Source organism: Hemiscyllium ocellatum, chromosome 1 (genome assembly GCF_020745735.1).
Source record: "Hemiscyllium ocellatum isolate sHemOce1 chromosome 1, sHemOce1.pat.X.cur, whole genome shotgun sequence".
Classification (NCBI taxonomy): Eukaryota; Metazoa; Chordata; class Chondrichthyes; order Orectolobiformes; family Hemiscylliidae; genus Hemiscyllium; species Hemiscyllium ocellatum.
In genome coordinates this window covers 81,502,710-81,520,046 of record NC_083401.1, presented here as the reverse complement: position 1 = coordinate 81,520,046, position 17,337 = coordinate 81,502,710, and the positions used below count along the sequence as shown (strand labels likewise).

The 17,337-nt window shown below is 38.7% G+C and overlaps 1 protein-coding gene across 1 annotated transcript in view; it reads right to left on the bottom strand.

Moving 5' to 3' along the window:
- Positions 1-2,364: 2,364 nt before the first annotated feature.
- LOC132815039 (zinc finger SWIM domain-containing protein 6) overlaps positions 2,365-17,337 on the bottom strand; it is a 195,608-nt gene continuing 180,635 nt past the window's right edge. The window contains exons 12-14 of the mRNA XM_060823703.1: positions 12,641-12,804; positions 10,855-10,936; positions 2,365-4,715 (exon numbers count right to left, since the gene is read on the bottom strand). Of these exons, the coding sequence (XP_060679686.1) occupies positions 3,853-4,715; positions 10,855-10,936; positions 12,641-12,804 (1,109 nt within the window). The 3' untranslated portion in view covers positions 2,365-3,852. The remainder of the gene's footprint in view (positions 4,716-10,854; positions 10,937-12,640; positions 12,805-17,337) is intronic.

Here is a 17,337-nt window from a genome sequence, read left to right as displayed (position 1 = left end):
ACTACAGTATTCTCCATTGTATTCATGCATTTACCATAGTGCATTTGCTAACCAACCAGCACTCTACTCACACATAGTACAAGTGCTTTACCTTTACATTGGCTTTTTTGGGAATTTTCCTGGTGTGAGCAAGATGAAACGGCTCGACAAAATGCGTCTTTTTCTACCAGTATGCAAGGTCCTCTTTAGGTAAAATGAGTTGTGAAATTTTCATATTAGACAATGACCAGACCCAATTGCACTCCTCTTGTGCAAACTCCATCCTTAAAATCTCCATCACATACTGATCTGAAAACTGTCCACTAGACTAAGATTACAATGTTTGATTCCACAATTTACTTAATCTCTCAAGGGGCTAACCATCATAACAACAACTGCAAAATTCGAGGTAGTAGTCCAGTACCACTTCCTCAGAACAACTACGGACGAACAAAAGAAAGTTGCTTTGCTAGCAGCACGTGTTCTAGAAATTAATCTTAAAATATATAGTTAAAAATCATAACACCAGGTTATAGTCCAAAAGTTTTATTTAGAAACATTAGCTCTCAGACCGCTGCTCCTTCAGACAGTCACATTGACCACCTAATGTACGAGCAGCGCTCCAAAAGCTAGTGCTTCCAATAAACTTTATAGACTATATGGTGTTGTGGTATTTTTAAACTTTGTACACCTTAGTTTAACACTGGCACCTCCTAGTCATTAAAAATAAATGACTGTGTTCTTTAGAATGTACCATGGAGCAAATCTACAAGGATTTCATAACACCTGTACATTTTAAAAACACAAGACAGGTTATTAATGAATCTTGCTCAACTACCTGTTAATGCAAGTATTCAGTGAGTCTATTGAATCAGACCTCGATAAATTATATAGGGAATAGAAATTGTGCCTTATTTTCATCCACGTAAAACAAGACCCAAAACGTGAGGAACATTATTGCTCTTTAATTACATACCTGTATTAAACGACTCTTTTTAGATGGTATTTCACTATTAACTACTATACCGGCAGATTAGAATTCCAAAGTCATTAAATATAATTTAAGTTGAAATATTAAAAAAAACTCAATTCCAGAAATTTAAAGGTTTGCTTATCTTGGCACTGAATAAGAGGTTCTGAAACTTGTACTATATTAAAAAATGCTTATCATGTCAACAGTTCATTTGGATAAAGTATTTTAAACAGAACAATTAAAATAGATGGTGGTTGTGGATTACTCTCTGATGGATTGGGTTAGGTGAGGGGGGGGAGCAGGGATGCAGTTGGAAACAACTCAGTTATGAATTAAAATCTTTACACAAGAAACTGCCTTACAAAGCAAGTTGGCTTAAGAACCATTTTTCTTGCAGCTAATGGTTGATTTTTATCGTGAATCAGTTTTTGTATTTGTGTATATCAGAACAGACACTAGTGTCAGCAAATTAGCTATTGAAACCTATATTCTAAAAAAAAGTTATTAACTTGTTTTAACTCATCACTATATCAAGACTCAATGAATGAAACTGGACAGAAACTAACACAGGAACCATAATATTTTTGCAAATACAAAGAATAAAGCAACCATCAGTAAATATTTTATTGTCAAAAATGTTTGTTGACAGAAACCAAAATTTGCAAAAGGTTCTAAAGTTTGTATTGCATCACAATCATTTCAATGTATTTGACAGCCCTATTGCTGATACTGAAGTCGCAGTCCAGTCGATTAGGAACAGAGATTCTCCTGTTCAATGTTGCAGTAGGAATTCCTCTAACTTGCCGATTTCCGCCCACCCATTTTCTTGCATTTCAGGTAAGTTTATGTAGAGTGCGCAAATCACCAGAGACTGTCCTGCAGTAACTTAAAAACAGAGCAAGATGCAAAAGAAATAAAAGCCCATTGAAACATTTACTGAAGTTATTAAAGTAACCAAATTATAGACAGAAAAGGTAATTAGTGACAAGCTATTAGCCACTCTGCAATTCACATATTATTGATCTTTCTCCCCAGATAGTTTTTAAATAAAGGTGAAATTTAGAAGCAGCAATTAATAAGGGGCTGAAAATTCAATCAGATTGATTATATCTGTTAACACACGCTTGTGGCATTCTTCTATAATTTGCATTTACAAACTTAATCAGTTACATTGTAGAAACAGCCATCCAATCCAGAGTGCTAGTGAGGTCCTTTCAGTTCTATAGTGAATAAGCATGCACTTTAAAACAAAAAGTAGTTATATTTTCACAGGGCTGTTCACAACTCTATCTTGCATTTTCACAGCTCGAAGTAAATTATATTATACACAGAGACATCTTTAACTTTCAAAAAACTAATTTTAATCAAAACAAAAAAATTGTTGAATCATTAACAAGTTTATAAAACAGTGATTTAGTTACATAAATAAATTGATATCAGTGTATCAAATCTTAATTACTTTTAAACTTCAAGAGCATGTTTACACGGGCGATGAAGTACAATCTTTCACCTACTATAATAAATAAAATGGTGAGCAAGAAATTATAATCTTCTTTTCCTAAACAGCAAAAAAAGCTACAGAACATACCTCTAGCATTTTCCCTAGTGGAAGGAACAAGTGACACTAGTAACATTTTGCACCCAACGTAAAAACTCTTTTATAAAGCACAAGATACAGAACAGTTCTGCTAAATTAAAGACTCAAAATAGAAACCAAAGTCATTTTTAATGAACAGTTTGGTAGTTAGATGTCCAGTTTGGTTATTTTTTTTAAAGCATTAAGACAAGGCAAGATAGAAGGCTGTTCTCTCTCGAGGAATTCTATAGGAGGAAAAAAAAAGTAGAACAGTCTTACTACACAGCAACTTCCTGTCCTGCACAAAGTCAGTTCCCAATGCAGATTAATATGTTATTGAGCACATAAGTAGCATTTCACTATACCACTGCAAAGGCCTACTGTAACATCTTTTTTATTGTAAAACACATAGTTCAACCTTTTCAAGGATGTCTTAAATTGTTGTAGTTCAGTTCTAGACTAGGAGGCACAAAGCCCAATTCTGGCAAATACTTTTAATGCTAAGGCTTACTGCTCTGGCTGTAATTTGTTTTTTTTTTGCCCCTTTTAACTATGGTGTTTGTTACAAGCAGATTTTTTCTTTATTAAAATTTATGTTTTCTCAGACTAATTATCAGTCCAATCATGCAACAGAGGTGGTGGCTCTGCATAGATGCCCAGCACACAATTCTCCACCTGAGCCAACCTGAAGCAAGGCGCACTTTAGTCCTTCTGATATGTTTTTATACCAAGCTACTGCAGCTTCAAGTATTTTGCATTACATAGAATATTTTATAAATTAAAATGTTACGTATATTTTTTCAATATTCAGACATATACTATAATATATACAGTACAATAAATGCTCTCATTCTTTCTTCGATAAATCCCTGAGAATGTATGTTGACAGTCGCTAATTACACATGCACGAGCAACGTGTGCCATGCTTCTGGATGAACAGCACTGCAAAGCCACGTGGTCAGCCTTGTATTTTTAATACACTGAAATGTAAGGATGAGTGACGAAGGAGTAAAGCTGAATCCATACGAGGTACTTATCACTGAGGATGGAGGTGTCTGTTTGGTTTAAAGCCATACTCTTAGGCTGTGAATGTACATACAAAGGACAGGAGCGACGTGGACTTTTGCCACTTGACAACATGTACTCAGTGTAAACTGATTCTTTTCTTCTCTCATACAAAAAAAACACACATAAATCTCACAATCAACAGGGTTAAAGTTTGTGAACTGTTCATTACTATACACATATAATACCGGTGTGGCTCTGGTTTAGGTTAAAAAGGGTACAAAGGCAGGCTCAATAAAAAGATATGACAGCGTGCTGATCAACCAAATCGCTCTCGCACTAACATCATGAGTTTCTTTTTGCCTTTGTAAATTTGCTTCAGGTTGTCAATAAACTGTGTAAACTGGATGTGTCCATCGTGAGCCATCAAGAAGGTCTCTCGAGCCTTGCTTAGGAACTCTATAAACTCACTATAGTGCCGTGGACTAATGTGCGTAAGCCGTGAATGTGTTGTATTTATATAGGCCCCAATAGTGGCATCCAGGAGCTGTCGGAGTGGTGCTTTGTCCAGTGACATTAATTTTCCAGAGTTCCTCCGTCCATGTAGTCCCACCATTCCTGGTGTGGTCAAAGTGCACCGGCGCAGAATGTCAGAAAGTACTGTAGCACACTGAACACTTTTAACCACCAGAGGTATTATAGCTGCTAGCTCATTCTTCCCAAGGGAATGGCTAAGTGCACATGCCCATAGGACGTCATTAATGGCAGGGTGTGTATCCTGATTGTAACCCAGGTTGAGATGCGTCATTGCCAAGGTGGCTAGCTTATAGGCCCGCATTGGGTAACCACGGTGCTCCATGTATCGAGCAATTGTGAAGAGCTGTGTATAACTCATACCAGTCGTGGCAGCATCTAGAACTATTTGGTAAGCAGTCTCAAAAGCTATATGGTCCTTTTCACACAGGGTTAGAGCAGAGAGGGCACAGTTCTGAGGATCCTTCATTGCACACTGCAGTGCAAGTGTCCTTGCACTGCTGGCTAGTTTCTCCCGTTGGTTATAGTCCAGGTTCAATCTAACAACTGTGCTATGAGACATTACTGTAGTGGCAACAATACTGGTAGCTTCAGTTGGGGTGAATAATGTAAACCAACTTTGCATAATGCTGTCCAATGCATAAACACCTGAAAAATACAAAAGAAAAAAGGTTCAGCTATTTTATTCCTTGAACAATTACCATGGAAGAATACAATCCCGTGTGCAGATCAGGCTTCTGGGTAATGAACAAACTCTGCAGCTTCCAACGAATACAAGTACACCCATGTCTTCAGGAATTTCTACCTGTTTCAAATGGCTGCAAATGCTTTCTTTGGTAGGGGAAGTAGAAAGCAAGGGAAAGGGAAAACATAAAAGGCCGTAGGAACACGAAGTTAATGTAACAGGCAAAGCCTCTCTCCCTCAAATGCAATTCTATATTGTTGAAGGAGAGGTACCATGATAAAAACATTATGAAATAAATAAGTTTTCCAGTTATTTAACCAATTTGGTCTAAAACTCTGAGCAACTTTAAATTCTACTTTAACAAATCAGTTTCCCTTTTATAACAGCACTTTGGTTTCAGTCTGCACGGAAATCCATTCCACCTGTCAAACATAGGAAAAGCAGATCTTCGAAAGGTGCGGAACTTAGCCAACTTCACTCAGTAATCAGCTGCAAATGTGTTGCTGGTCAAAGCACAGCAGGTTAGGCAGCATCTCAGGAATAGAGAATTCGACGTTTCGAGCATAAGAAGGGCTTATGCTCGAAACGTCGATTCCTGATGAAGGGCTTATGCTCGAAACGTCGAATTCTCTATTCCTGAGATGCTGCCTAACCTGCTGTGCTTTGACCAGCAACACATTTGCAGCTGTGATCTCCAGCATCTGCAGACCTCATTTTTCACTCAGTAATCATACAACTATAACCAAGTGTTTGAAAAAGCTCTGTGCCACCTACTTTATTGACTGAACTGGATATTCCCATGAGTTTCAAGGCCCTAATGCCATCTTCTAGGGGTTCACCAGCTTGCATATGCTGGCAGCAAAGTTGGATCTTCAGCACTGTCTTAAGTGGCCATGTTTGTGTCTCCGTCCTTCCTATATATGATGGTGGAATCATAATGCTACTGACTGGCAGCTCCACCAGTAGACACTGCTGAGACAGGCAGGAGAACAGGAGGATGCCTCAAAATGAGCAGCCTTCAGTTATATGGACATACTGGAGAAGGTGGAGCTGCTGTTCTTAGAGAAAAGCTGGCCAAGGAGAGATTTGATAAAGATGTCCAAAATCAAGAGGGGATTCAGGACAGAAGACGGGGAAGATTGAAAACCAGGAGTTACCAATTTAAAGCGATTGACAAAATCACAGGTGAAAAAAAATGCTGAAACGCTCTTTTTAACCGGTGAATGCAGGACCTGGAATGCATTGCCCGAGTGTGAAGGAGGCAGATTTACTGAGCTTTTAAAAAAGACTGCACAATTTTCTGAACTGGAAATATTTGCAGGAGCGAGTGTAGCCAGGTTACCTCCACAGAGTGGCGGCATAGTCATACAGGACCGAAGCAGACCATTCAGTCCAGCCAGTCCATGTCAACCACGTTTCCAAACAGATTTTTTTTAGATCCAACTGCCTGAGCTTGGCCCATATTATCCCAACCCCTTCCTATTCATGTACTTCTCCAAATGTCTTTTTAAATGTTGTAACTGTAACCATATCTATCACTTCCTCTGACAGTTCATTCCACACGAATGAATTTGTATAAAATGCTGCCCCCCCACCCCCATGTCCTTTTAAAAAAATTTTCTCCTCACCTTAAAAATATGCCCTGGTTTTGAACTCCCCTACCCTAGGGAAAGGGACACAACAGGGTGAAGAGTCCCCTTCTGGGTTATTGCTATTTTATGATTCTAAGGGAATTCAACTATACTTGGGACAGAAATAGAAAAAAGTGTCACATTGTCAAATCAGGGGTATTCTTTTGATGTAAAAGCAGAGGAAAGGAGTCTTCCACTAGATTTGGCTTTATAACAATTCAAATTGTGTTACAGAAGCTTAGAACACAAAAGACAGCCAATTGTAGTTTACCCAGATTTTTGCTACAGTAATCAGTAACTAAATTCTTAGCTCTGCATCACATCCACTTTTGAAAAAAATTCTCCCCATGTCATACTGACATTTAATCACAATCTCTAGATGCATTGAGAGGGTAGTGACACCACCAACTGTTTTGCTAAACTGCTTGAGTAGCTGCTAATTAGAGCTAGATATAGGCTAGAGTGGGTAAGGATTGCAGATTTCCTTCCCGAACTGGAATTAATGAACCAGTTCAGATAAAGTGAGAATCCCATAGGATCATGGTTACCTTTTATCCATATCAGTTTATTTTTAAAATTATCCACTAACACCTCGAGATTACCAGTCCAGTGACATACATACACATTCTGTGTAGGAATATCTTCTTTTTCAAGCAGATCCAGCTTTCATCTAAAGTGTCCAAATCATTCAATCTTATTCATTACAAGCATTTGCAATAATGTATTTGAAGCTTCAGATCATCCACACCCTTCAGCATCTTTCATTAAGTGGTTGTTCCTTTTCCACCTCCCCAACATTCCACCCCCTCTGTGCTTCCCCTCCCAAAACATTCCACCTCCTCTGCCCCCCCCACCCCCCCAAATTGGTTGCCTCACACTTATCCACAAAGTGCAGCTGCCGCATTTGCCCATTCCATCCTTTTCCCCATAGACTACTGCAATCTTCATTGTTTTCTGTAAAACCAAGTACTGTGAACCTTCTCCCCTGATAGCACGGTTTGGGGATAGGGTAGTGGTGGTAATTGATATCTCATGAGAAATTGTGCCTTCATCTACTGGAGCTCAGAAGACTCAGATGATCATTCTGAGATGTATAAGATACTGAGAGAACTTGACAAGGTGGATACCAAAATGGACACCACAATTCCCATTGTGGGAGAAACTAGAACTAGAGAATATGGTATAACAAAAAAGAGCCTTCCACGCAAATCAAGATGAGGAGAAAATGTTTGTCTCAGAGTTATGATTCTTTGGAATGTTCTTCATCAGAGACTGGTGCAGGCATAGTCATTGGATATTTTTAAAGAGTTGAGATGATTGACTCCATTGACAATCAATAATCGAAGGTTATCTGGGAAAATGGGAATATAGAGTTGAAGCCATTTTCAGATTATCATCTTAATGAACAGCAGAGTAGCTTCCTTCTCCTAGTTCACACAGTTTTGTGTCATCAGCAAATTGAAATTGCCTGCAAAGCACAAAAGAAAGTGGAGCCAGCAATGACACCCTTAGGCGCAGTACTTCCAATCAGAGCAGAATTAATTTACTTTTACCTATCCACCTGCTAACTCTCTACCAAGCTGCCATGTTTTCTTACATACTATATGCCTTAATATTTCTAACTTAGGAAACATCTTGTTGAATGCCTCCTGAAAATCCTAATATACTGCAGGTATTTTCTAGTCAACCTGTTCACAGATGCTATTGCACACCTGTGAAGCAGATGGGATTTGAACCTGGGCCGTGCACACTGTATCTACTGCATTATATTCATCAACCTAATTGAACAAGAATTTAATCATACATGACATCTGGTGGGAAAAAAAACAGATCTGGGTTTAGCATTTGGTGACAGGGCTGGAAGAAATAATTAGTTTCTGCCTTTTGGCATGGAACTGAGGGGAAGATAAATGGCCTTGTGGGGCACAGAGCTGTGGACGAGAAGGAATGATTATGCCTGAGTGAGACGAAGTGGAAGTGTCAAGTGAATACAAGGATCAGAAGTAAAGATCCAGATCAATCAGTAGTGTGCGTCAACATAATTTACCAATCAGTGCAAAACACACAGAAGTTGGACCTGGGAAATATTATAAGAATGCCAAGTGAAACATGCTGTGGTTTCTTAATCAACACAGTTAAATTTGGAAAAGTTTAGTGCAGCATATTACTGATGAATACAAAAGTATTAATCATGTCGAGTCGGAAAATTACAACTGGCTGACGGACGTTTTCACTTCTTCACTCTGGCAGGATTTCACAAGTTTGAAGAGGAGAGAGAACATGAAACTGGCTCACAAAATGGCCTTTCACAGCAACCCTTCCATTATTCTTGGCTGCTTCCTGATAGCCAGGTGCTTTTTATTTGGGTCTTTTATGCCACAGATATCTTTGTAATGCTGGAACAATCCACACAAACCAATGAACTGTTACAATGCCAGGTGTTCATGAACATACAGTAACAAGTCATGGCATGTGGTAGTGCTACAGGCAGAGTAAAAGGAGACACCGCATGGGAGTCGGGAGAAGCTGCAAATGGACAAAAGACAGGAGCACAGTAAAAGAAAGCAAAAACAAAACAGATAGAAGGAAAGGAAAAGGCAACATGCATACATATACAGAACAACCTTGATTATCCAAATGTCAATTACTCGAATTTTGGATTATCCAAACAAGATCTCAAAGTCCCGTAAAAATGTTACCCATTATCCAGTTAGCTGAACACAATACTCCCCCCGGCTGTCTCGTTCAGATAATCAAGGTTGTTTCGTAATTGTAAAGCATGTATATATGAGAGTATAGAATACGTTTAATAACTTATTGTAACAAATTTACAAGTCAAATTTATATTTTGTGACACTACATGTGACCATAAGCCACCAATGATCTCTCTATATTTTCCATGATATGCAATGCCCATTTCTTCCAAAATGCAAATTCCCTCCTTTTTGGAAAACTGCAATATATGTACTATCTTAAACAGTTCAGTTTTGAACTGGCATATGAAATACGTTCAGATTTGTTAAACTTTTAATAATTCATGACACATGGGTTTCATTTGTTCAGCTAGTAATTAAAGCCCATTTCCAATTGTCTTGGGGGTGGTGGCGATGCAGTTCATAGTGGGTTGGTACACTATAGTGCTGGTAGGGAGCAAGGTCCAGGAAATTAAACCATTAACAGAAACACAATTCAGTTGTTTTTTTGTGTGGCTTGAAGGCACTCCTGGCATTGTATGTATTGTCCCAACATTACAAAGAAATCTGTTGCACAAAAGACCAAGACATGCTGCTCCTGACTTTCTCGGTGCTAGAGGTGAGAGTTTGAAAAGTGCTGAGAGGGGAAAGTTGCTGACTTGCTGTAGTGCATCTTGTAGAAGGTACACACAGTGGCCACTGTTTGTCTCTGGTGGGGGAAGTGATTGTTTAAAAGGTTGCGTGAGGTGCCAATCAAATGAGCTATTTTGTCCTGGATGGTGTCAAATTTCTTGAGTACTGCTCGAGCTGCATACATGTAGGCAAGTGGAGTGAATTCTTTCATGCTCCTGACTTGGAAATTGTGGACTGGCACTGGGCAGTTAGGAAGTGAATCAAGTTTCAGTACTCCTAGACTTGAACTGCTGCTATATCCACAGTATTTAGATGACTAGTCTCATTATGACTCTGGTGAACGGTAACCGCAGAATATTGACAGGCTGCACACGAGCATAGCTTAGCATAAATACTGGTAACAGTGGTGAGAATTATTAAATTTAAAGCTAGTCACAAAGACTTTTGTATGATACTGCTTGCAACTTTATTTTTGCAGTTTTGTCCTTATTGTATCATTTCTTTGCAACAGATCTGGCACAGTTTTGCCAAGGCCTGAAACAAAGCCTTTGTAATTCTACTACTTGAAGATGTGCAAGACAAAGTTGGTTTTGTTTGCCCAACAGTCTTCCCTTCAGGAGGAAGTACCTGCTTGCTACCTCCCTTGATGTCTGGGAATTTGCTATGCAGGAAAATCACCAAGTAGCTTTAAACTGGTTTCCTAACATGCTTGTTACAATCTAATTCTACTACATCAATTTAGACTCCTTTTGGAAACCACTATTTACATGATGTAATTCAAATGGAATCATTAATCCTCGAGAGTAAGGTTCTCCCCAAATATTATCAACAGCAGCTCCAACGTTTATGCTATCACTCCAGTACCTCCTTGGATCATCCACCAACACCACAATGGTTAACTGGGAGACTTTCAACAGAATCATATTAGAAATGGGAAACTAGAAAAACAAGATCACAAACTAGGCAGATGTTGCCTGAACTATTGGATGTTTGTTTTTAAATTCAGATTTCAGCATTTCTTGCTTTTACACTTCAATCCTTTGTCTAAAGTCCAAAGAGACTGCTTTCTGTTGCATCTATATCTGTTTTGTTCACAGCCTCTCTTTAATATAGCTATTCACAGTGAATTACAACTTTTGACTCACCTACTTCTGTAGCACATGTTACCAACCATCGCACCATCTCACGACGGCGCCAATTTAATGTTGATAATGTCATTCGCATAACCTGCAATAGAATAGTATTAAAATGGAAGTTTAGGTTTTTCAAAGTTACTAATGAAAAGTAACTGGAAGATTGTTTACATTCAGATATTCTTTCTTGAAGGATGATTTCTGCATTTTGCTCAGGGATAGTAAAGATCAGCTACTTTAAAAAAACAATAAGTTGTGCTCAACATCACATGGGATGTTGACACTGGGTTATTAGCATAATTTCTTGGTTTCAGCATCAGCAAGAAATGTTTTCAAGTCACATATAGCAGAATAGTGATACAGCATTCACAGTCCTAACCTCAGAAACTGCAACCTATTGCACCAATATAACTCCTATTTCCAGCATCAGTCTTTCCATTCACTGGTTCGAGTCAGTGGCCGATATAATTCCAAACTATATGCCACTTTGATCTGGAAGCATATCTCCAACAAAACTGAATCGAATTTATCTCATGGAGTGGTCAAAAATGCAATTTGATAGCTTTGGAAATACATCACAGCTCATTTTACAAACTGGATAAATTAATGTTCACTGATAATAAAGAAAGCAAAGGATAACTTTAGGAGATAAAGCAAAACATGTAGAGGGGTTAATAAGGAGATAGTAAGATGTTGAAAGCAGAGGGAGATGGTATGGATTTCAGAATGGAACTCCAGTAGGAGCAGGATGCAAAATATCGTGGACTATCAAGAACGAACATGCATTTATACGATTGGACAAGATGCTGGAAAATGTCAGCAGGAAGGGAATCTTCAAGGAAAAGAAAGGATGGTTACTTAATTTATTAAAAAGCAGATTTAGGTCAAACTCAGCTCTTGGTCCTTAATGTACTCAATTAATTTTGAATGCTATTTGTGATAGAGAATATAAATGCAGGGAGCAGCCATCTGCAAGAGATCAAGTGGCAAAAACAGTCACAGAAATGGATTCTGCATCAGTTTAAGACACACCTCCCTAAAAAAGGAGATAACTTCACCATAAACTAGAACGAATAAAGCAAAGTCTGTTGCACACAACAGAAGATGCAAGGGCAGGGAAGGTTTTCGGTGCAAATGGAGAGAACGTATCTCCAGATCACAAAACTCCATTCAGAAGATTAGAACTGGGAAAGTTCAGCAAAGTAAACAACTCAAAAGCAGGAGAACATGCCATGGAAAGGTCAGGAGAGCGATACATATTGGAGTTACCAAATGGCTCACTGGGTGATTAAAGCCTGTAACAAGTTACCCTCTCCCACTTAGCTAAACCCACATGTCAGAGGGCAAGGCTCGTGTGGATGGGTTCATTTAATATCACATGTCCCCACTCCCCGCCAGTCAGTAACATATTTGACAATTACTTTATGGAAACTGAACACATGCCATTACTACATGTTTTACCAAAAGGAGCTCATACCCATAAAATTTTGATTTTAAAAACTCAATTACTTCTAAGGAAATTAACACGATTTGCGATGGTCACAATATGATCTCAAGTTGTTATTAAAAGTTACGCTACATTGGAGCAATATTTATATAGCATATCAAAGCAAACCACTTTTTTGGTCAGTCTGGGAGAGAGAGAGAAAGATTGAAACATATTACTTGATCAATAATTTAGGAAAATCTTCCTAGGATGGCGAACAATTCTGTCATAAGAACCTATTTGGATATAACTCAATTGCCAAAATTGGATTAGGAAAAAAGCACTAATCTCAGTATACAACTGTGGACTTACCTGAAGACCCAGCTCCAGGGACACTTTAAGAAGGGTAATATCGGGCAAACTGTCCATAGGCGTTGCTATTTTAAATGCATCCTGGGCGAGCTTGAAGATATGTGATGAGGAGTGAATGTTCTTTTGTATAGATTCTAACACTGTTTCCAGCCTCATTACATCTCCTGTAATTATTTGAAAATATGCATTTTTGCTCAGTTGTTTCCAGACCAACATAACTAAATATGCAGTTACGTTAAAAAAGATGATCTGATGTAAACTTTATCATTGTAATGAAATAAGACTAGGCTAAGATATTGTACGTTTTGAAGCAGTGTGAATCAACCAGTGTTTCCAATAACAAACTAGAATTTTTTTAACAATATTAAATACAGCTTTTTACAGAAGATGCACATTTTCACATGATTATTCTCCCCTTGAGAAGCTGCACTACATCCAGTGTGAAACATCCATCAGACGTAAACTGGGCAATAGAGGTGACCACATAGAAGTTGTAGTGATGTTCAGAATACAATAGTTAGGGTTATGCATACAGTGAGCACACACTGCAGTGGAGGTCAATACATAAGTTGCCCACAAGACCCATTATGGCTGTTTACAATATAATGCAGAGGCAGCAATTCAGTAGTATTTCATTCGGAGGGTACCTAGCAACAATCCAATGGGTTTCGCAGGCTGTTCGTTAGCTTAACTTGTAGCTATTTAGCTACCTCCTTTAGTGTGTTTTGACCTCATTTAACTGGACTAATGCCAACATCTTATTACATAAATCTGTGGGTAATGGGGCTGATATTGGCCATGCCAGCAGCATAAAATGGAGTTGCAGCAATTCAATCTTTTCGCCACATCAATTTTCATTTGCCACTGCCTTGGAAAATATTGCAAATTATTTTCTAATTTAAAATCAAGTAAAAACAGCAGTGAAACTGGGGAAAAAAATTTCAAACTCAATTTGAACTATAATTTTGTGAATTTCAGTGGGAAGCTTCAGCATAGCAAAAGATAAGCTGCCACTTCACAATTTGTCTGCTTTACAATGTTTTGTAGAGAAAGGTCAATCCCAAACTCAAAAATATCATTGATTTATGTTTGGGGAAAAACAATATGGAGATTAGACAAGCCACTTAAAATTTAGAGATTAAGTGCAACAAGCCACATATGATAAACCATGGGAGTAAGTGTATCTATGACACAGATACAGAAGATGATTTTTCAAAGATCTCGAACTTCCATACAACCAACTCCCAATTAACTTTTTCCTGCTTCCATTCTAAATTAAGATTGATTAATATTTCACAAGGAAAGAAAGCAAGTTACTTGCTTTTATATTGGTGAGTTCTGCAGTTTTATCATTGGATCTGTGCAGTCACTCCCTGCATTAACCTTGCTAAAGCTGTTCCCCTTATCTTGGCTGATCTGTCAATTCAGTTTTCTATGGGTTAAAGATTTTCTTACTGGCTTAAATGTTACAACACAAGAAGATGTGCTATAGTCTCACTCTCCTACGATAAAAGCTGCAGAACCACCTAACAGCAACATAAGAAAACGGAGCAGGAACAGGCCATTTAGCCTTTTGAGCACACTCCATTATTCAACATGATCATGGCTGATCCTCTGTCTCAATACCATACTCCTGCAGTCTCTCCATATCTGGTCACATTTAGCCTGTGGAATCTATTTACTTAACAGATTCCAAGTCTTGCACTTCAAAGATTTCTGTAGTAGATAATTCCATAAATTGACAACCTGGAGTGAATACATTTCTCCTCATTTCAGTCTGAAATGGCCTACTGTGCATCCTGACATCGATCGCTTGTTCCGGGCCACTAGTCAGGAGAAACATTATCCCTATTTTCAGACTGCCCAGGCCTGTCAGAATTTTATGTGTGCTCTTTCATTCTTCTAAACTCTAGTGAATACAGGGCCAATCTCTCCTCATACATCAAACTGCCATCCTAAAAATCAATCTGGTTAACATTCACTGCACTTCCTCAACTAAAAAGGACATGTTTTTTCTTGCATAAGGACTTTGCAGATGTAAAGTCACCAAGCCCTTATACAGCTGCAGAAGTACTCATACAATCTTGCAATGAAACTGCCTTTTGCCCTCCTAACTGCTTATTGCATCTGCAAACTTATTTTCAGGGATGCTATACAAGGACACCTTTTAAAGTTCATTCCTGGGATGTCAGCTTCACTGGCTGGGCAGTATTCATTATCTAGCTGCCCTTAAGTTGTTGCTGGTGGGTTGCCTCTTTAAACTGTTACAGTACATTTGGTACAGTTGACCAACAATACTGTTGGAGAGAATTCCAATAGTTTGGTCCAGTGACACTGAAGGAATGGTGAGAAATTTCAAGCGAGGACAGTGACCGGCTTGAAGGAAAATGAAGAGGTGATGGTGTTCCCATGTATCTGCTGCCCTTGTCCTTCTAGATAGTTGCGGTCATGAGTTTGGAAGATGATGATGAAGGAACCTTTTGTAAGTTGCTGCAATGCATCTTGTACATGGTATACATTATGACCACTATGCATTAGTCATAGAGGGAGTGAATGATGCGGATGTGGAACTAGTGGGTTATTTCGTTCTGGATGGTATCAAACTTTGACTGGTATTGGAGCTGCACGCATCCTTTCTCCGTCACATTTCTCAGTCTATCACAATTTAAATAATTACTGTTATTCTGTACATTTGGTTATAAAAGAAGTCCAGTTGACAGCTTCAAGACTCAGGAAACCCTCAGTGTCCATTCAAGTGCTAATGGGTCTCCAGGCTACTTGTATGAGTGTTCACTGGTGTTCTAGCCCATCAACATAAACCATCATAGTGACAGAAAGCTACATAAGCAACTGGAACAGTCCTAGCCAAGCCTCAGCCCTTAATCATCTGGACGCTAAAGTAATTTTAATTAATGAAAATGCAAATCAAGTCCACCTATTCTGCAAAACAAAAGGGAAATGTGTGTTTGCCTGGGCTCATCTGACATTTTCGTCTCAACAGAGAGGCTGTTCATCTCTGCATGACATAAAGCTAGGTTTCAGACTAGCATTGCTTACACTACAATTAAACTAGTGAAATAGGGGTTTTCAAGCCAGGAAAACCACAGGTACAACCATCTCTGCTTTATCATTCAGACTCAGCAAAAGTGTCTAATTTGACAAAACACTAGCAGATTTAACAACATTTAAAGGTCCCAGTAAGAGAGACAGTTATGTTAGCCCCAGAAAAGACTTATAGATCTCCACATACATTGTGATTTGCTGGTGTGAGCTTAACTTTTTAAAGATAAGGCATGGCCACAGCAACAGAGTCCAGGCACTAGCAGTGAGAAACTCAAAAGAAATGAGCTCAATATAGAGCTGTTATAGGGGAGATATCTTTGAGGGATCAACTTAGAAGACAAAACTGTACTTAGTTAGCCTAACAGCTAACTACAGTAAACTCTTGAAGAGTCAAATCATGAGGTATCTACTGACAAATAAATGTCTCACAGAGCTTCGAGATAGGGGAGGAAGCACCTGTGTAACCCAATTTGTCTACAACACTGTCCAAAAACAAACCGAAAATGAAAACAGTCAAAAAAAAAGTTAATTTCATTACTTTCATCTTGTTCACACCTTACAATAGCCTGACCTCATACAAGAAAAAGGTTTTGAAAAATGTTGGTGGATAGAACCAAAAAAATCCAGTGAATATTTTCTTAAAGAGCTGCCTTCAGATAAGTATAATACAATGCACCATGCTATTAACCACGTTTTCTATGCTTTTGTGTTTCAGTGCAAAATCCCACAGCATCTCTTCAGCTAGGGAAGCAAGGTGGGGTGAGCCATCTATTGCTGAAGGTGAACTCCTTATTATGGCCTCGGTCCTTCAGTTGGGAACATTCTTTGCTCAAGTGGCCTTGAACCACGTTAGGAGAACATCTTCAATATTAGGATGTTCTTCTCTTTGCTCTGCTGCAGAGGAGGTCTGCTTATCCAACTGCTCCAAAATGTTCACTGCGTGTTTTAGAATGTTTGACAAACTCAACATGGCATCTCCAACTCCTTAATAATGTAACGTACGCTTTTTGGTTTGTACATTGGACAATGGGCCGAGGAGTGGCAAATGGAGTTTAATTTAGACGAATCTGAGATGTCACACTTTGGTAAGGTAAATCAGGCACTTAAACACTTAATAGTAGAGTACTGGAAATTGCGAACAAAGACCTAGAGTTGCAGGTGCATAGTTCCTTGAAAACTGAGTAGCAGGTAGATAGGGTGCTGGAGGCAGCATTTGACATACTTGCTTTCATTAGTCAGAGCATTACGTGTAGGAGTTGCGATGTCATGCTACGGCTGTACAGGGGATTGGTGGGGCCACTTTCAGAATACTGTGTATAATTCTGGTCATCCTTCTTTAGGAAGGGCTTGTTATTATTGAGACAGCGTAGAAAAGACTTACACCCTGAAGTCCTGGCAACATCCTTAAAGGGAAAGACTGAAAAGGCTGGAGTGTTGTCCTCTGGAGCAGAGCCTGAAGTAACTTTACATAGGTTTATAAAGATCATGAGGGGCATGGATAGGATGAATAACCAAGGTCTTTTTCCTAGGGTTGAAGAGTTCAAAACTAGAATGCATATGTTTAAGGAGAGAGGAGAACGATTTTTAAGAAAAAGGACTTGAGGGGCAAACTTTTCACACAGAAGGTTGGGCAT